At 39.6% G+C, this 21774-nt stretch overlaps 1 protein-coding gene across 4 annotated transcripts in view; it reads right to left on the minus strand.

The window, feature by feature from the left end:
- TOP2B (topoisomerase (DNA) II beta) overlaps window positions 1–19260 on the minus strand; it is a 63914-nt gene extending 44654 nt beyond the window's left edge. For 2 of the 4 annotated variants that reach the window (XM_017817942.1, XM_017817941.1), the window contains exons 1-3: window positions 19108–19260; window positions 1198–1371; window positions 425–515 (exon numbers count right to left, since the gene is read on the minus strand). In XM_017817942.1, coding sequence (XP_017673431.1) covers window positions 425–515; window positions 1198–1371; window positions 19108–19173 — 331 coding nt within the window. In that variant the 5' untranslated portion in view covers window positions 19174–19260. The remainder of the gene's footprint in view (window positions 1–424; window positions 516–1197; window positions 1372–19107) is intronic. The other 2 variants (XM_017817940.1, XM_017817939.1) reach the window with 1 other exon arrangement.
- Window positions 19261–21774: the final 2514 nt, after the last annotated feature.

Genomic DNA, 21774 nt, shown 5'->3' on the forward strand with positions numbered 1-21774 from the left:
TGATCCATGAAAACACCACCACCATTATTCTGTACAGAAGGAGGAAATTGTAATGATTCATGAAATGATGATTTAAGTGAACACTCAGAAAACTTAGAAGTTGCATTCTTTAGGAGGAATAATCTTCTAAATGTTACTTAAGATTGTAGCCCTCATAGACTACACAGATCAAAAATCTTGTAACAATATTGGTCATAAAGAATTATCTAGTTTGGACATTCAGTAACAAATATTTACACTTTCTTACAAGTTCAACTGAAAAGTCTTCCCTTTTTAAATTGTTCTGTAGTCCTAGAATGCACTACAATTCAGTGGGGCTCCAATTCTGTGATTTAAACTTAGATATAAACAATGTAGTTTGAGAGCACTCGGAAAAGCATGTACTCCTTAATGCTAAAGCAATATTATTGTTAAAAATACTTACCAAGAATTTCATCAAAGATCTTGTACAAGCCTGGAACAAAGGTAACTTCTCTGCAATTCATTCCTACATCTTCATCATAAACCCACATTAACTACATGTAAACAAAATAAAATAAAAATATTTACTGTCTTGGTAAAGCAGTCTATGTTTCTCTATTTCCTTAAGGAACTTTACTCTTACAGTCTGATCGGTGCTGTCATACAAGACAAAAGCAGGAGCAGCAGTTTAGCAAAAATTACAGCTGTACCCACAAAGAATTCCATAATGAAAATCCATTATTTTCTGCTTGGCAGGGAACTCCCAACAGTATAAACAGTGAGGTTTAAAGCAATTTGCAACTTCACAAAACAGCTGAAGAAAGTGCCAGCAGGAGGCTTAAATTCTCTGTTCTCTATCTAAACAAACAGACCAAAGCATTTCTGGACCTAGAACAAATGCCACTTACAAATATGCACATATAGGTGTGTGCACAGAGGCATGTTTGTAGACACAGACATATACACACATAACTGTGTGTTTACACACATAGATGTGTGTTTGTGTTTCGACTGGACATCAAGATTTTCTGAGTATGTCTTTTCTGATGAACTAAGCACTACTTTAAAAAGTCTTCTCTCGTCCCTTTCCCAGGCGTGCATGCACAGACATGACCAGTTTTTAACATTATAATTCAGAACTCAATATAATTCAGATATGCCTATTTATTAACCAGAGTAGTAATTTCCTCATTAAAACAGCAAAAACTATTAGATTCTAAATTTAGTCACACTTACCTGAGTTAAGGGTTCAACTGACCCGATGTAGGTATCTGGACGGAGGAGGATGTGCTCAAGCTGTGTCTTTTTCTGATAAACTCTCTCAACAGACATCTTCTTAGAAGTGTCATTTTTATTAATACTTTCTGAGTCTTCTTTTTTTGAAGCATTCATCTGATTATCAAATAATGTCTAAAAAAAACCCAAACCAACAATCAACCTCATTCATTCAATCTGTCACTCTCAAGATACAAGCAAAATCTGGCAGAGATTTAAATTACAATCAAAACTTGTCACATAATTTAAATGTTCAGTTTTCAGATGTATTAAGATCAAGCTATCCTTCCAGAGAAAAAATGCAACAGATTATATGACAGATTCTTAAAAAATTGTAACATATTCAAACTTTAGTTTGAATTGATTTACTAAGCACGATAAACTAAAATAAGGAAACAACAGCATATTACAAAAGACACCCATCTCCTCAGACTAAGTATTTATAATGCCCATTTTGTGCTTAAGCATTTGAATCCAAACCATTGATTACTGTTCTGAATGATAACAGCAAAACTGCTCTTTTACAATTACAGTGTGGACAATTCATTCAGTGGGAATTAAGAAATACTGTAATGATTCTCCTATGGCTTCTCAATTGCTATAATTACCATTCTCTGTTGAAGTGATTAAACCTGGTACAATCCCAGTTTGGAATGCTTCATCATAAAAGGGGAGAGACTATTTACAAGACAAGAGCATGTAGGGAAATGACAAGGGGGAATGGCTTCAAAGTGAAAGACAGTAGGTTTAGATTAGATTTTAGGAAGAAATCCTTGACTGTGAGGGTGGTGAGGCACTGAACAGGTTGCCCAGGTAAGTTGTGGATGCCCCATCCCTGGAATTATTCAAGGCCAGGTTGGATGGGGCTCTGAGCAACGTGGTCTAGTGGAAGGTATCCCTGCCCATGGCAGCAGGGATTGGAACTAGATGATCTTTAAGGTCCCTTCCAACCTAAACCATTCTGCGATTCTATGAAATAAGCCAAGGACTGGAAAAAAAGAGAATCATATAGGCTAACATAGCAATTTAAACAAAATTCAAGCCTGATATGTTTGGATTTTATGAAAAATGTCTCGAAGAACAAGCAGTGCTACAGTAAAGTAATCCACCTTGGCAGGGGGAGGATACAGGGATTTGCTGCACTTTCAGCAATTTTTTTTCTGATAAATATCTCCTTGCCATTGAATGAAAACCACATAAAAGTTAAAATATCTGAGAACAACCAAATATAGAATAGCCCTATTCTGAGACAGTAAAGGTGTATAAACAAAGAGACTAGGTATGACACTTTACAGTAAGCATTCCGACCTGTAAATTGGAATTATCTTAAAAATACCAATAAACATAACTTGAACTCACACGATTTAGTGTCCTGGCTAGCAGACCTAATAAATTCTGTCCCCAGCTGACCAGTACCTGAAATAGTCTCCTCCTCTTACAGGGGGTTTACCAAGTTTGAAGCAGGTGTTACAGGACGAGTAAAAACCATCAACAGACAAATAATGAGGACAAAACCCACTTGCCTCTCAGATAAATCTTTTTCCTCTCATTTAACTGTTCCCAGTACATACCTACATTAAGTAAGTACAGGCTAAATTCTAACCCTTGATTAAGCAGTCATCATGCAAATTTTGCAGCCAAAAGAAAGTTTCATCACTTCTCTCTGTCTAGCCTTTGTTGCAGCCTCGGATAGCACTGAAAGCAAAGGGTAGGAAACCATATAAACTCACAGGAAAAAGCACAGGATACTGAACTCACATAAACAACTTCAGCAGAATCAAAAAGGCCAAACACCAACCTATAGCACACAATTATCCACATATTAATCCAATTTGTCTTCAGCTTCTAGTATTCAAGCTTTGATGCCTCTGCATCTCCCCCTGCCCGGCCCACCAGGCACAGGAATAAAGCATTTCATTCTATTCAGAATAGGGGAAATTACCTTTTTCTTCAACATTTAGAAATCACATTTTTCTAGTTTATTTATGGAAATGCTAGGAAACATGTACTTCCAGAACCTTAGAGACAAGCAGGCTGTGTGCACCAGCGATGACAACAGCCATGAGCTGAACATGCCAAACGAGAATTAAATTCTCTACTACCTAGTCCTATATCTGCCAGCATCCAGAGTAAGAGGGAGAAAGAATCCAGGGAACCTCACAGTCCTGCACCAGGATTACATCCAGCAGAGTTGGAACCACAACACAAACTCTCATGACTATTCTTCTGGATTCCATCACATCTCCTGCCAAACAGGGAGGTCACAAAATCATGTGTGATTAGAGGGCTTTAGTATCCAAGTTAATTTTGCCTCCACTGTTATTTGGTCTTAAACCATGACAACCCTGTAAACACCACCCTAAAAAGATTAGCCATGTATCAGCTAATCAGGCAGAAATGAAACAGGAGTTTGCAAACAGATACATGAAACTGATACATGGAAGAGAAGGAATGAGAATTGTTACTGAAGAAGCACTGCCAATAGTTGCAACATAAATTTCATTTCACTGAAGTAGTTCTCTAAATGATGTCCAGGCTTCCAATGAATTTAACTGTATGTGTATATAAATATTTTTTACTTTATGATAATTTTTGACATCATACCTCATAGAAGTCACCCTTAGCTCCCTCACTGGTTCCACAGCTCTGTTAGCACAGTTTTACTATGTTCACTTGCTCTAAAGGGACCAGTAAATGGCAGGAGAATAAAATAATACTTCTGACATGAAGTAAGTATTGAAAAAAATGGAAGAGAGGAGATGTAATTCATATAGAAAACAGAAGAACTACAGGTTTAAAGACCACCAGAATCTTGTTCAAAATGAACTGTTTTATTTGCTGTTTTATTTGAAGTTCTTAGGCTTCAAGTTTTTACAATCGGTGAAGTACATGATGGGCAGTGATCACATACCAGTTCTTCAGCTGTCATGTACATCAGTACTGTATTCTCAGGATTGTTCTGAAACAGCTCTCCAAAATGCTTCCACTGGTACAGCAACTGAGGACTAGGGTCTAACCACACACCACAGCTCAGCAAACACATTATAACCAAGTAAGAACTCAAATTTTAGCCTCAAAGATTTAGGCCACAATTTTCCTACCTCCAACAGCAAAAGTGTTGTGGGACAAGTAGAGTAAGAGTCAGAAAATTAAAAAAGTCAATTTTATTATGACTGAATGAGTATCTCTAGATTGTAAAAAATTAGTACAGAATAGAGTTATTGTGAAGGGATTCCTACAAGCTATTGCCATTAATACAACACTAGGAAATGCATTTCTGTTTTCCAGTGAAAGCCTTACTGACAACTTGGAGTTCATACTTCCCAGTTTATCAGTAATAAATACAGAGTATCAAAACTCCGTCTTCTCTTGAGATGCTTCCAAGTTTTTGTAATGTTGGTAGACAATAGAGGTCACACCAAGACAAACTCTGCTGCCTAAAAAAATCTAGTCCTGTAGAAGTGTCACCTCTTGCGGAACAGGGAGATTGCTGTAACCCAGCAGTAGTAAAGATCTTGTTACTGTACTCCCTGTGACAGCTACGTCTATTACCATTTATAACACACTAATTGGAACATGATAATGTATGATTTAAGAGGGGAGAAAAATACACAAAGGATCTGCACAACATTTTCATGGTCAATGAATATTAAAAAAAAAAAAAAAAAGGAAAAAGTAGTCTTAAAGAATTTTAATTCTATAGTTTTTACTAAGATAACACAAGCACTTTTCCAGCATGCCCTACTTAAAAGTTTGATTGTAATATAGATTTTATTTGTACAATACTCCAAATACAGTATATATTCTGTATGCAAAAAATACTCACGTTATAAACATTCAGAATTTATTTAACACCCCATTGAAATACAAGCATAAAATCAAAAGCCAGAAAGTATTCAACTACACAAATGAATGTTATGCAAGCATGCAAGGATCAGAAGTCCACAGAACTGCAGTTTCCCAGACCAAGAATTTCGAGCTGTGCTGTACTCAGAAAACCAGTTCTGAATCCCTGTGTGTCCAGCCTGAATGGGCATTTTTACAGTGCAAGCAATGTTTAGAACTTATTCCAAAAACGTGAAAAATCTTCATCAGCAAACCCTGGATATAGATCTATGGACACAAACATCCTCCACAGTCTTCCTACTATGTTTTCCTTGATAACTTGGAAAAAAAAAAAAAAAAGAACAAACAAAAAAACACCAAAACTTAAAAGTGCTTTCAAATCCAGAGTTTTTACTACTTAAAATACAAGTAAATTTAGCATGAAAATCCTCCCTCACCCCCTTTTTAATTTTTTTTTTTCTAGGCAAGTGCTTAACCATAATGTTGTTCTGTATCTTTTGGAATTGTCTCAAGAATGCCTTTTGTATTCTGTCCTGTATGAAAGTTCTTCATATTGTTAAAGCTCCAATAACACTTCTCAAAACAGTACCAGGTGTTGTTTCATGAGAAAACCCCTAAAGAGAATTAACCAAGTGTCACAAAGGGCTTAAGTCTTCTGCCTCACAGTAAGACTGCTTTTTGCTTGTTTGTTTACAGGTTATCCAATTTTCAGGGTCTGCTTTACAACTTTAATGTTGCCAATTTTTAATTTTATTTTTTTTTTAAACACAGTGTATGACTTTCTCAACATTCTTGTGACATTCAAGACTTTACAGATTCTTCATAATCTTGTGGACTTTCTAACCCTCCAGGCTGAGGACAAACATTCACATTCACATGTGCAAGTCAGCAAGATGACCATCCTTAAGCAGTTTGGAAAGCTAAAACCTATTGCACTGTGCATCCTTCTTAGAAGACATGAAGTTAATACCTCATACTGTGACCTCAGATGGTGCCAGTTTCCCATAGATGCTCTTAAACACAGTACAGTGGTAACTGTGTGGGGAAACACAGCGATCCTCAGTTGACAGGAGTTGCTACATCAGGACTACCGTGCACGCTCTCAGAACCGTGTTTTATCATGGTAACTGCTTTCTCCAGTATGATTGCAATGACTGCAGAGCTTCTCTTTTGCAGTTGTGTTTGCCATACATTCATCTGATACTGTGTGAAAGCTGTAGTCATTCTTTCCTTTGGTGATCTCAAGAGTCAGAACCCAAAGAGCCTCTAACAGACGACAGTTCGGCAACAAAATTTTATTCTCTATCTTCAACCTGTGAGCTCACATATTTCATTTTGGCATCTTCTTTCTTCCCATTTTGCCTTTTTTTTTTCTTGTTAGTCTCATCCGTTACATTTCTACATATAACACAGCATGTGTGACATCCATATTAAGTCAGAGATTTTTATTGCCTTTTTTTAATGAAAACTGGGTCATGTCATCTTTCTTCGCATTTTGAAATCATGTTGAGCCACCATGCTGAGTTTGGTTATTTATGCTGAAAACAGCTGTACTTAGTAGAGCTAAATCTTAATACACATTTGACCTGGAGAGTTTGGCAGCATCAGAGAAAAACTATTCCTATCTAAATACGCAATAAAACGTAAAGCTACAACGAAGAAGGCAGGTTTCATCATCAGTTTCAATCCTGCCATAACTGGGTTATACATCTTTGGTTTGACTCCTTACTCTAAGTTTAACTTTTATTTAAGTGGCTGAATTCCACACCATCGCAATAAGTTGAAAACCCTGAAAAATGTTAATGTCTCTCCCCACTTACAGAGACTTGATTTTGTATTGGCCACTGTCATCTTCTCCTCCACACTCTATACAACAACAAAAACCCAACAAACCAAACCAACAAATAATTTTTCTTTAGTCTGCCCATTTTTTCTTACCCATACTAAATGGCAAAAAAGGGCTCATTTTCTAGATAGGCACACAAGCATAAATCAACTTAAAAGAGAATATGTATGTGAAAAAGAAGATACCTTCCCTTTGGCTTTGTCTTTCCTGCCTTAACATCTAAACTACTCCATATAATGAATATTCCTGATACATACTCCTAAAGAGGCAAATGCTGCCCTGGGACAAAAATTTAGAGAAGCACATGCCATGTGTCCTACATTTCCTTAAATAAAGTGTAAGATAAGCACATTTAGTGGGACAAGATAGTAAATTCTGAGTCTAATTAAGCTGTAGAACCTTGGGAGGTTATTAAGCAATGAAATCCATTGATTACAGTTCAAAAGAAAACTACCTCTTCTGAGGAAGATATGCTAAAATAAGAAGTGTATAGGTGCAATATAGTAATTACTGGGTAATTCTATAGATAACATGCACTTGACTGCAGTGTGGTGTTATAAATTGGATCGCAATGGCCTCTTCTTGCCTTAGAAAAATAGTCAACTACTAAATTTTTACCTAAACATTTTGCAATTTTCCAAAAGAAAACTCTGGATGAGAATACCTCCCACCATGAAAACAAAACTGGAGGGAGTTTCAAAATAAACCACCCTCCTGCCGTGTTTAACAAATGGTTGGTCTCTCCTGCCAAGACGAAAACACACAAAAGTAACAGTTCCCTCTCACCACAGCAAATTTCTATAGACTGTTGCACACCATTAGTGGCATGAACTAAATCTCTCTGTCACAAAGCTGATCATGGAAACGAGCTTCTGGTACATTCATCCAGAACTAGTCTCACTCCAGTGACACTAACATGCTTGTTTGTTTTAAATTCCTCATGTTTTGGGGTCTTTTTTAATCTCCTGATTCTGACACTTAGTTCTTGACTCTGAAAATATCACATTATATACACTTTTGTGATGATGATTCAGTTGTGGAATGGCTTCTGAATGGTCAGAACTCTCCATTGTAGAAAAACACAACAGTTAATTGCGGCCAAAAGGGAAAAGTTCCTTCTTTCTTCCCTCCTCCCCTGCTTCTCCGCTCCTTAGAGTGGAATCAAATCCACCTCCCAACAAGCCAGTTCAGGGAGGAAACACAGCTTTCCCTCCATTTTTCATCAACTACAAGCACTCAGTTGTCCACTGGATCATTTTTGTGAACAAGCTTGCTAGAGAATCAGACAACTAGTGGTGCAAGGAAGAGAGTAGAAACACAGCTAGGAGGATATGGTTAAAAAAAACCACTACACTTTTCAACAGATATCATTCAGATTGCTTAGCTGCACTATGAAATGACGTTCTTGGAATTAAACAGCTTCATCTTCCTAATAAATAGGTACACAAAATAAATGCAGCTCCATTCGTATTTTAGGATTATTAATATACAGTATTGCAGCACACTAAATTTTAAAAATGTAGGGATTTGCTTTCTCCACCAGTCTTTGAGGAATACCACTTTTGTACAAACATGTAAGCTCACTGTAACTGCTTCTGACCAGAAAATTATGTATATTGTTTTAAATATGAATTCACACCTATATGAAGTTAGTACAGCAACAGCTCTGCTTTATTTGGTACAGGTCTGCATGCAATCAGCAGCACATTCAGATCCTCATCTTAGCACACACTATGCTCTTTAAAAGGAAGTGTCTAACATCTGCCTTCACATGACAAATTAACTGAATTTTACTGCTAAATTTTTTAAGGGTCTGAAATTTTTTAGTTGTCTGTCTACCGAAAAGTTCTATTCCAATATTAAATTTTGATACTGTTTACACAGTACCAAAAACTACATCTATGAATACTTAGGTAACAAATTAACCTTTTAAGAATCTCTTTTTTTTTCCAGCTAAAAATCATAGACAAGCAAGGAAAAAAACCACACCCACAGAAAAGGAATTTATTAATGTTAAACTTTAAGGTAACATATGACAGTTTTCTTACAGATTCTTAGAACAGTGGTCCTTAGAACCACTGAATGAAGCCTTTGGACCACTGAATGACCAAATCTGTTTGGTCCACTGTTCCATCAGCCAACTCATACACAAACTCTCCGCTAGCCAAGAAATCAAAAAGTTAGAGGTACTGACATCTGAACTTCAGGTTATCAGTATCTGGCAGCACCTCTTTATAACCCAGTGTTTCCCACATTCTTGACCTTTTTTAACGCTTTACTGCATCACCAGTTTGGGCGCTGTGAAAGTATTCCAGACTCCCAGCACATTCACGTTTCCCCATTGCAATGATTACTTGACACGACCTGACAGATTCTTTTTAGGTACATGAGAATTTGTACCGAGGTATTTTTCCTCTGCTGACCTATCTTCAGATTAGCAAACAAACTTTAGAGAATAACTGTGGAAAAAACTTCAGGCATGAATAAGACAACATTCATGACTAAGACATCCATGCTGCAAGAGAACACAGAGAGAGAACAAACCCAACAGGGTGGCTTTTCAGCTCATATTGACTGGCACAGTAACACACGTCAAGCTGCAACACAGCAGCAGCAGTGACTGAACCCACACATGAAGATTTTATTCCTAGCACCCCAAACCCAGACTTTTCTAGTCAGCTTGAGGACTACTAGTCACATTGCATTAGTGATAGAGGAGAGGACAAATATCACCTAGAGGTTACTTATCCAAATGCAACAGGAGGCAATTCTCCATTATACAAGAGAAGCAAATTCTCGAACTCTCATGAATGTAACAGCCATCAGTATATTAGGACTGATGTACCTTTATGTTATTTCCCTGTCAACCTTGCATTGAAATACTAAAACACCTTGACTGTGCTCCTTGAGCTTTTCATACCTCTAATATACAGGGTGCCCTAAAAATGAACACCGTATGATCAGTAGTAACCATTACAAGTCTGCTCCCTAGAATCTTCAACAGAAAAGCAATAGCAACATACTTACTTAACACAAGGCACAATGTAAATGAAAATACGCTTGCTTTCTTTGTTGTTCTTCTTTTGTGGGGGTTTTTTGTTTTTTTGTTGGGGTTTTGGTTTTTTTTTTTTGTTCCTGTCCCAAACATCAAACAAACTTTAAATATTCATACAACGGTTTGCTCAACAATAAAATCTGCTTTTTTATTATTAGAAGCATCCATGGTAACACAGCTATATTTTCTGGTAATCTCTATTTTCAAAATCTATTCTTTTCTACCATATTAAAATAAATATGAATCCAGTGCTCTTTAAAAAACTAGAAAAGGTAGCTGGAGTTTAATTGCTCAGCTCCTTCTATACAACAGCTACTGCTCCTCTAGAGACTTTACAAATCTTGAAATGTTTTACAAGTCTCATAAATATATTGCATATTCTAGTCTCAATCCTGTAGTAAACTCCATGAGAAAGGAACAGAGGGTTGGTGTTCCAGACATTTACAGCAATACAGGAGGAAAACAGAGGCATCAATGAGTCAATAAAGCCTAAATACTGTTCCAAAACTCCCCCCCCCCTCAGCCACTCATCCTCCCACAATAACATTCCTACAGAAGTAATTAGGAAAAGCCTTTCAGGATTGTTCACTAAAAGTGCTGACAATCTTGGAGATCATCAAAACTCTACCCTTTAATTTGCAATTTAAGAACTGTGCCTTGGCAGGCAGAAGAATCCACCTCTCCATAAAAGATACCATATAAAAGATGCATAAAATGACTTCAAATATTTTTAAATGGTTTTTAAATTGTTCTGCATTTTCATCATCTCTCTGTTACCTGATATGTATGTTTATCACTCAACTGGCAAAGAAGAAAGTCTACATGGCATATTCTGAAAGATTTAACTAATATCAGGAAGAATAGGTTAATATGATACAACTTCAGGATTGTTTTCTCAAGCATCTGAACTACCTCCCTTCCTTTCCACAAGCAGACCAATAAGGAACTTCCCCCTCAGACAATTTCTCACATGCTTTTACAGTCTCTCATTTATGATTTAAAAGAAAAAAACAAACTCTCCTGGGGCTACTTAATAACAAAATAGAACAGCTGCCTCACTTCTTGCAACTGCTCTCCTCCAAGCAACTTGCCTCCATTTTACTCCAAGATTGTGACACAATACCTAAACGTTTTCATGACAATACTGTAATATAACAGTGGTGGAAAATACTAAGTGAGGGTCACTAAACAGTGTAAGACACAACCCAGTACCTCAGCCACCATAAAGCTCCGTGCTGATGCCTGGAGGAACAGCCTGAATGACTGCATGCAGTAGAACTCCCTACATCAGCAGGACTGAGGCTGTGTTATTTTTCCCCAGATACCTTGTCATTCTTTTATCTTTATATTATGGTACACAACTACCAAGGGAATAAACACAAGACTGAAGGGTTCATACACTACTACACTATCTTCACTAAAAAGTCCAAATAACCCAGAGCTGCCAAAGCTTACACAGTTGGAAAAATCTCCAGTGAAGCTCACACTTACCTATTTCTCCTAACTAAAGATGCTCTGCTTAGGGGATGACCCCAGAATCCTAACTGCTCTTATGGAAATATTACATACCAAATTATCTGGTTGCAAGAGTGCTCTTTTAAAATTTTTTTTTCCTCTACTTTATCTCAACTTCTTTTGATTTACAAGAAAATTACTTCTAAATGTTACCTTAAAGATCCTGTGATTTTGTCATGACAAGAAAATATTGTTCCTTGCTCTCTCCTCAAAGATCCCCTCACAGATTGAGAGAGCTGGAGTGACCCTGAGATTAGCTCAGTTGGTTAGAGCATGGTGCTAATAACACCAAGGTCATGGGTTCAATCCCCTGTATGGGCCACTCACAAATTGGGTTCAATGATCATTGTGGGTCCCTTCCAGCTCAGAATAATCTGTGACGGAGGTACTTTTAACACTGAGATTAGCTCAGTTGGTTAGAGTCTGGTGCTAACAATGCCAAGGTTGTGGGTTCAGTTCCTGGAGGGGCTGTTCCCTGAAGAGTTGGATTTGAAGATCCTTGTGGGTCCCTTCCAACTTAGAACATTCTGTGTTTTTGGCACCTTACTAGGGCAGATATTTATCCTGTTTTTCACACACCCGCTCTTCTTGCAACTTTTCAACGTCTTCAAGAAGGAAGAGGAAGCCCAAGTCTAACCAGGCTCACTTATACACTAAAAGAAGAGCAAAAGAAATCAGCACCTCTTCAAGACATGCTGCTTCCATGAAAGGAGGAAAGCTTAAGATCTCAGTTGTAATTCTACTTCATGAATCAGGAAAAAATACATACTAGATCAAGCAATTTAATCCTCTGCTATATATTTTTTTTCTTTCTTCTTTAAGGTAACTTTTTAAATTATGTCCAAAAGAAAATATAGATCTGATGTTTAAGTCTGAGGCTTTCAAACATGTTTTAACTCAAGCAGTCTTTGCACTAACTAACTTTGCTAACACCTTTTTTTTCTCTTACCTGCTGGAAAAAAAAAATACTGAAGTTGCTTAGATGTGGAGAGTGTAACAAACACACAGATTTATCATTTTAATAACGTAAAAATTAGAAGCAGTACTTTACTTTCTGCGGTAAACTGCATTTCTAGGTAAACTGGAATTGCATTAAGACCGACAGGATATTAAAATAGCTTTATTAAATGAAACTAGATGAGCTGATATCATAGAATAAGTTAACAACACACATTTCAAACACAACTGAAAAGAACTTAGATCATAAGAGTAAAAGCATTTTTAATCACACTGAAATTTTAAAACTAGGAGATCTGATCCTCACCAATCAGGGAGGGGAGGAATGTTTCTCTCCTTTTCACATCAAACTTTTGAGTACTCATTACTGAAAATGGTAACGAAACATTTTTGAATAAAAATTAACAAACATTTGGTATGATTTGATCTCAACACCTCTTTTGGTTGCTGGAACTTACAATACACTTCAAATTTTAGTATTTCTTTTCAAAGTTATGTAATAACATTTTATATGCCTTGGTTTAGTATTCACTTTAAATCTGGAACGTGAGCATTAAAATACATTGTTCAAAAATACCTGGGTTCCAACAGAAGTACTTGAGAGTACACTACTAGGTCTCCAAGCATTCAATTTTCAAACACAGTTATACACATGTAGAACTACATATTTTTTGCTCAATCTGCTTTTGAATACTTTCAAGACACCTATATAGTGCAAAAATAATATTTTCACTGTGGGTGACTTGCAAAAAATTTACTACTTTAAATGAGAAAAATTAAGTTTTCTGCAATGGTTTTCATTTCTAAGTTCTCTCTATATAATCTATAATATACATAAAACTCACTCCCAGGGATGGAATCACTCACATCCATCAGCTATGAATCACATGTGCTGCTTGTCATTTATTGAAACATAAACACGCATTTGAAGACTGCATTTGCACATAGACACACAAGACAGTTTAGATGCAAGGTAAAAATCTACTTCTGGAAAAATAAAGTCTATGAAAATTTAATACTAAATTTAAATGGTAATTTTTTCAACCCTAAACTGTCCATCTTAGACTAGTTACATGCTCTTTTATTTGGAAAGGTTACTTTATCTGTCAAAATAAAGTAATTCCTTACTTACTCTTTAATACAGCACGGGCATCTTAGAAACTAAACGTACACACACCAATCCAGACAGGTAGAACATTAACAGAGGACACGTGCTCAAATGCGCACCTTCTCCATCAAACACCTAAAGCAATCCCCACATACTTTTAAAAATCAATTCCTCCCCAATTCCTAAGATACACATTCCTTCCCAGACTTGATTACAATTTAGTTCCCCGCTTCTATGCATTCATCATTCTTTCACCCACACCAGAGCAAGGTTTGCTCCCAGCTCAGAAGGCAGAGGGTGAAGATGCACGCTTCTGAGCCGTGAGACTGGCCCCGATCCTGTTCCAGCACCAAGCCTCTACCTGATATCACCTCTATCACTTCTTTGATCCTGCATTATTCAGCACTCTAACACAGAGAAGATTGGGCAATAAAGAATTAACTGAATGGTGTGTGGAGGGTAGAGGATAAGAGGCAACCACATTTTCTTTGCAGGCAAATCATAACATCTGAGGAATTCCTCTTCAGAACTGTTGTGTCTGACTCAACTGAGCTACAAACATTTCCCTCTAGGATAGGATCCTAGTGCTAGAATACTCAGGAGAGTCGTGACATCTCTTTGCAACACCGCTTTCTTAAGGGCATCAGAATCAGAAATTCAACAAGGGCAAGAGGGAACACTGCTTCCCCTCAGCTGCTGATACAACTACCTAGCTCAAAGCCTACAGAACACATTATGTTTAATAAAAGTAAATATTAATACATTGGGGCAACCCTTTCAGGTCTGACTGTCCTTCCTTCATATAACAGTAAAAAAAAAAAAGAGGGGGGCGGGAGGAAGGGCGAAGGACACACACAGGACAAATAAACCTGCCAGTTCTCTGGTCAACATAATAGAAAAAGACATACAAAAAGCAAGAGAAGAGCACTGAAACAAGACTTGGCAAGAACACCAGAGTTTTTTCCCCTGCCCTCTGCAGATACCACAGTGTAGCAGAGGAAAGATAAGAGAGTAACTAACAGTATATATAACAACTGTTACATATATGACAACTGTGCCCCAGGCCCGGCTTCAGCCAGCGGAGAAACAGGCGGCCTGATACAGATAAAGAAATGGAAAGTACAGAAAGTTAATTCTGAGCTTTAACGTGGGTCTGGAGAGGCGACTAAAGAGGTCTAGAGGACTCGGGGGCAGGAACTTCAACCACCTACTTTTGCTCTGAAATTAATAAACTGGTAATAAACAGTAATAAAAATAATAACTATTTGCACTTTGTTTACCTCTAGGAGAGTATGCTTATTTCTAAAAAGGGAAGATTTGATTAGGATTTGGTCATATTACATCATATTTGTACTTCAGACCCTGACAGCTTACAGAACCAGACTTGTGGTAGAGCAGTAACACACTGCAACTCACTTAGGCACACTGTCACATCCTGACACTCTTCCTCTGAGCACTATAATGGCAGAAGGAGGGAACTCCTGCGTTGTTCCTGTCCAAAAGCCCCTACCCCCAAATCTGGCTGAAGCTCAGAACACAGCAATGGTGGGCAGATCCTTGGGGCAGGAGAGATCCAGTTCAGATTTCAGATGCAGAAAACTTACCCGTAAAGTTAGAAAACACCTAGTGCAGAAGCCATAACAAGTGAATTATGGCATATACTAGGAGTTATCAGACATTATTCAAGAAGAATATTTGTTTTAATCCTCTCAGAACAAATTATTAAAAGCCAAGTCAAACTGAAAGCCATCCCTTTATTACAGGCAAGAGTATTTGATTTCAAATGAAACAATAAAAGACAGACAAGTTTCCTTTAACAGAAGGACTGGGGTGGACTTTATTCGTGGGCAGGGTTCTTTTCTTTAATTTTGAGTCTACTATTTTATTAATTACATACATTCTCTATGTTTTAAAAAAATAAAAATAACTTTTACCTTAATATTGTCAAAGTAAACTAAGGTGGTAATATCTGAATTTAAATTATTTGAAAGGTTGTATGTTTTCACTTACCAGTATACAATTACAGTATTTATTCAAACCAAGTATGAATCAGTATAAACTAAACATATCATTTCCATCTACTAATAATGTACATTTTTTTCCATTCTGCTCCATCTGAGAAGCACACAGATCTGATATTAATTATATTCTTTCAAAAGAAAAGTCACATTGACACTCAGTAAAGATTCACTTTAAGCTAGCACTTCCTAGACCTGAAACCTATCCCTTCATAAAGGGTAGGAAAATGGAAGTGGTGTTCAAAGTCTTCAGGAGTCTCAGCTTCCATTTATCAGGCTGGTGTAGCAATTAGGGGCAAGGAGAAAGTCTTGAAAACATTGACAGAAGTAAGTGATGAAGTGTTGCTTGTTTGAAACACTCTTCCATAGCTTTGTGGGCATTACCACTGTAATCACAATTACCACTCTATCACAATCAACACACTTCACAGTGTTACTTGTAATTACTTCACCTTCAACATAAAAGGCATATTTATAAAAAATTAGTAAGTAACTATTACTGTACCATTACAACAGTTCATCTTCTGTAGTCCCTAAGCACACACAGAGGTTAAAGAATTATTTCTTTTGTTCAAAGTAAGTTTTTCTAGCATTAGAAAATGTCACTATATTTCACAAATGAAAATTCTTCTAGTTACAAAACCATGCTTTTGTAACTAACTCTTAATACAATTTGACACTTTTGTGAGTGATGCTTGGAGATCATCCACCAAAAGTAATTTATATCACTCTGTTGGTCAAAACTCCACCTTCTACCAACTACTAGAGTGGAGAGCTGCAAGCTGATTCCAAAAAATCATCAACCAGAACAAGAAAAAAAAAGCAACTAAAAAAATAACAACTACATTCTATAAATCAGAGTTATCTTGATTTATTTTCAGTCCTATAATGCTAAATTATTTTCCCAATAAACATTTTCAATTGTTATACTCTCACATCCTCACTGGTAATTGTGCCTGCTTACCAGGCAACTTGTTACATTTCTTTAAGTTCTGCTGCATTTAGCTAAAAATACAGACAACTTGGTGTTTGTTTCCATAAACATTTAATTCCTCTTGCTTTCAACAGTAAAAGCAGGTATCACCTGACACTTCTATGATGTCTCATTATGAAATTCACTCTAAGGTAAATTCTCTACCACAGAAAGTACCCTTCCTTTTTCACAACTGCATGTAATTTTTTCCTAACTATTTGATGCATGACCAAGTGTGCTGTTTGAATCTAAAGCTAAACTTACACATACAACTCTTTACTAAAACATGAGCACCAGTTTATGTACACAGGATTTGCTAGTTTGAAACATAAATTAACATCCCAACAAGTTTTAACTATTTCCTCATCTTTAGAGTCAGACTTACTTCTGTTATCCTTCCATTGTTTAACTCGTGGTCTTATTAAGAAACCACTAACAATGCAAAATACATTACTCAGACAGTGAAGCACCCTAGTGGTTTCAACATATTCATAAGAAGTCTAAAGAAACCAAGGTAGTTGCAAAACAACTTACAATCAAACAGCAAGTGGTTGCACATCCAGCAGATATATGGCAAGCAGATTAAAACTAGACAGCTGAAACTATTCTGTCCCTACCTCTGCACCTCTCTCCCTCGAGGACAGCATATGATCATCTACACATGAGCCACCACCTCAACTAATGTGGTTTTTTTTTTTTTTGGCCTGGTACACTGGCCACAGCCCCCATCCATTTCAGTACTACAACAATATTGTTCTTTTGTATGCTAGTATTCTGCAGCTGACATGGAACAGGTCTGGTTTTTGGAGCTGGCTCAAAAGTCCTACCTTCACCATTTAAAATGCATGTGTGAGAGAGAAAGAAACAACCTCCTACTGTTTTCTGAAAAAATAAATGAACACAGTTTTAACTAAAATCTGATTATTTCCCTACAACTATTCTGAGTTGATAAAAACACAAACTTTTACTGTTTTTAGAGGAAGAAAAGTTTGATTATTTCCAGTTGTAGGAAACTGTTGACTCACCATAATTTCAACCCCATTTCATTTAAGAACATGTTTCATTAAAAATGCCTACTCAGTAATTTTCACACTTCATTCTGCAGTTTTCTATATGAGCTGCAAAACTTTCAATTACTTGGTCCAACCTAGATGGTAAAAACCTTAATTCTGAAGAGCTACCCAAAGACCACAGTTGATAAAGATCACAGAGTATTGCAGGAAGGAAAGGAGAATCATTTTAGCTTCTCTATTTAGGGCTGTTCCCACATCTAAACTGTCTAATTTCAAGTGGCACACCCAGAAACTTGCTCATAATTTTTATACACCTTTCCATGCCGCCAGCTTCTTAAATTGAAAAAGAGAATTACCAACATAAAATGCAGTAATTAGAGCCACGGAAAGAGTCCACCATCAGAATACACAGGATTTGTTCACCTCTTTTTGTTACATTTGTTACATTCTTTTCCAACACCTCCAAGATGTAGAGAAACACAAGAACAAGTCTGCTGTTACTCTTCTTTAACATGACTTCTTAAAAGTTGCTACCTCTGCAAAGCACATGTATCTGATTAAAGATGTAGCTCTCTCACCATCTATCAATCAAGATTCGTTGTCTTCTGCTTAACCACTGAAGAATTTATCCTCAAAGCTGAGCAAGAGAAAGGCAGGTAAGTTACTGATTGGCTGAACCAGACCCCTTCAGGTCACCTTTGCTCCTCCCTTCTCTCAGGTCTCACGAAGACCTGAGAAGACCTGAGAGGATCCACTGTTATATAGACGAGGGGAGCACTTCTCTGCAGTGTGAGCCAGGGCTTGTGCTCTCAAAGGACTTTAGGGCGGCTCAAAATGATTGAATAGTTCTAGAGTCAGTTATCACCAGCACCCTCTCTAAACTTATTACTTCAGACCAATGCATTAAAAGCAATAAAACACCCCCTTCTTGGGTCTATTACAACTTCTGGAAGATGATAAAGTTCAATTCCAAGACACAGTAACAAGCTCACAGCTCCTGCTCCCTAAGTGTCTCTGAAACTTGGGAACTTCAGATATTGTCCTTTCAGAGAGCTGGAAAAGAAGATGGGATCAAAACAGTGCCCCTCTGGTAGCCCGCAAAGGCTTTGCTCTAGGAACAAGAGGCAATAAGTGAGACTTTGGCGGGACGACAGACAGCCCACAACTCGCTCTGGAGGACAGCGACCTCAAGACAGTCCTGCTGACCCACCCGCTGCCCCTAAGGTAGGAGGCTCCTTTCCGCTTCTTTGCTCACAGATCGACCTTTTCCCTACGGCCCCGACCACCCCGAGGACGCCCTCAGGGGTGCAAGCCCCTCCTGTAACACCAATTCCAAGACCAGGCTCTCTCCTCCTACTCCGGACCCCTCTACCGAGCAGCTCTACAGCGCTTCCCTTTCTACGACAGCCCTCAGCTTCTTCCCTCCTTTCAAAGCCAACCCGCGCTCTTTCCACATACGCAAGGGACGCAAAAAGGAACAATAATAATAAAAGACGAGCAGCGAAACCCACGAACGACAAAATGCAGCCCCACAACTTACCACCCAAGTCAGTCCCCCGCTGCCGCCACCGCCGCCTCCTCCTCCTCCTCCTCCAGACTTTGCCATTTTCTGCCCGTCTCTCCTCAGCCGAGGCGAGGGCGCTCGGAGGCGGCCGGGAGGGCCGGCACCGACACCGACACCGCGCTGGGGCCGCTCCCGCCCTCAGCGGCACCGAGGAAGGGCGGCCGAGGGCCCGCACAAAGAGCCCCTTCCGCCGGGCGGGGAGGCAGCGAGAGGGCGGGCGGGCCCGGCCGGGCCTGCGGCTCTCCTCAGTTTAAAGGGACGGGCCGGTCCCTTCGCCTCACGGCGGCGGCGGCAACAACAGCCGCCGCTATCGCCGCCGTAGCGCTGCTGCCTCCCTCCTCCTCCTCCTCACCCCCGGGCCGTCCCCCCCGGCAGCCACAAAGGCCCGGAAAACAGATTAATAATAAAAAAAAAATCTCCCCTTCCCTCCCTCCTCCCTTGTCCCCTCCCTCCCTCGCTCCCTCCCTTCCCGCCCCGCGCGCGCGCGTTCCCGCGCAGGCCCCCCCCCGAGCCGCGCTCCCCTCACACACGCACACCCGGAGCTGGCCCGGCCCCCTCCTTCTTCCCCTCCTCTTTCCGCCCCGCGTCCCGGTGCCGGTGCCTCTCCCCCACCGCCCCGGCCGGGCCCCCGCGCCCAGACAATAAATAACCGCGCAGCCCCCGCCCGCCCGCCCGAGCCGCGGCCGCTTCCCCGCTCGCAGCCGGCAGGGCCTCCGCTCCCCCAGCGCCGCGGGCCCGCCAATCACGCGCCGGCCCGCCAATCGCGCGCTGGAGGCGGGAAGGCTGCGCGGGCGCCGGCCAATCGGAGCAGCCAAGAGGAGAGGCAGTGTGTGACGTCACTGCGGGTGGCAACAAGGCGGGAGCCGCCCGCATGGGGGCGCTGCCGCGCGGGAGAGGGGCGGGGCGAAGGGGGCGGGGCCGCGGGAGCGGGAGAAAGGAGCGACCACCCGGCGGGTCAGCTGCGGGCTCCCTGAGCCCACCTTCCCCCTCTGCGACCGCGAGGAGAGGGAGAGAGGCTTCACTTCCCCGTGCCCCCGCCGGGAGATTGGTTTTGGAATTGGCAGGGCACAGCTATCCCGCTGTCCTGGTCTGTCAGGTGAATGATGCTGCGATGCGCGAGCGGAGAAGAGGCGATGCCGTAGGTGGGACAGGCGTTTGGGGGTACGGTGGTCAACTGCCCCCTTTCCGCCAGCCCCATAACTGATCCCTGCCACCAGTGCGCCCTACGGCGGTTCCAGCAGGATGGAAGTCCCGATGCTCCAGGCAGGAGAGTGTTTACAAACCACTGCCCTCTTCTGGGCCGTAGGGATCGGCCCGAGGAGTTCTTTAACTCGGAAAGCTCACAGAACTTTATCCCACACTAAAGCATCACCCTGTGAAGTCCTTTTATAGGGTCACAGAACACAACACCCTGTTCTGTACACAGTACACAACCCTATTCTAAAATATTTGCCGTTTTGGAAAAAAAAAAACAACAAACCTGTGTTGTAACTTAGCATCTACTACCTAGCCCTAAATGGCGTGTGTATGAAGATCAAATTTCATGTCATTTTAGGTATCAGCATGAAAAATATGTACCGTTTTAGATACCTTCCACCAAAAGTAAAATATATATATATGACCATAAGTATTATAATCATAGATTTTTTTGACAAGCTTTTTCTTTTGACATAGAAAAATGTTTCACCACATGTAGCTTCTCAATTAGCGATTTTTCATTCTGCTGTGTGAAATGCAAAGGACCTACCTAGTCCAGCCTGTTCCACTCCATGAATAATTCCAAATGTAAAGTCTCAAAAGGAGGGATTAGTAGGAGCACTGCATCTGAGATAGCAGACAAATTGATATCCAAAGAGAATAATTTCAAAGGAAGAGCAATAATTTAAAGATTTTTCCTTTCGCAAAATGCTTTTCCTTAGAAGTAAAGGGATTGGAAATGGAGCAGCTGCTTTTGAGGAGCCAGTTGTAATGTTCAATTATGCCTCAAGGGAAGGATCAGAAGAATTTCTTGTAAATATTGCTTATTTAACATAATTTTACCCTGCCAGTTTCTAAGGAACTTATTAAACTAATATATAAATGCTGCACAGGGATTATGGAAAATAATGGCATTTGCCTAGAAGGGACAGTAAGTTATCTGTTCCAGCCCAGTTTTGTTGCGGCTGCTTGTACTTCTGAGCTGTAGGCTATGTTTTCTTCTACTTTGAGCAAGATAAGAAACAGTGTTTCTCGAAGATCTAGAAGAAGGTAACAGTTGCAGGGCTCTGCCTAGTGCTTCAGAATTTGGGTCTTGCTGATTAGAACCGTGGTGTGTGGTTTTTTTCAAACTCTCAAATTTATATGTAGGACCCATTAAAATGAATCATGTACAGCAAACCAGGACTGCTGCAATGAATATTGTGAGGACCAGAGAAAACAGAATGAGTGCATCTGTTCGAAGCTTTCTGCATTGGCAGAGAACCGCTACTGCATTCAGCAGAAACAGAGCAAGTCACAAGCATTAGTGCACTCTGGTCTCATTAGCTCCAGCTGTTTAGTAAATAGGCTGTTCTTAGTGTGGGAAGTGTGCCTTTTGCAACACTCTATCCTTAGCCAAGTAGCAGATAGCGATCTAGTTTGAAGACAGCCAATTACATATATATT

This window comes from Lepidothrix coronata, unplaced genomic scaffold, assembly GCF_001604755.1.
Source record: "Lepidothrix coronata isolate B3197 unplaced genomic scaffold, Lepidothrix_coronata-1.0 Scaffold64, whole genome shotgun sequence".
NCBI classification, from domain to species: domain Eukaryota; kingdom Metazoa; phylum Chordata; class Aves; order Passeriformes; family Pipridae; genus Lepidothrix; species Lepidothrix coronata.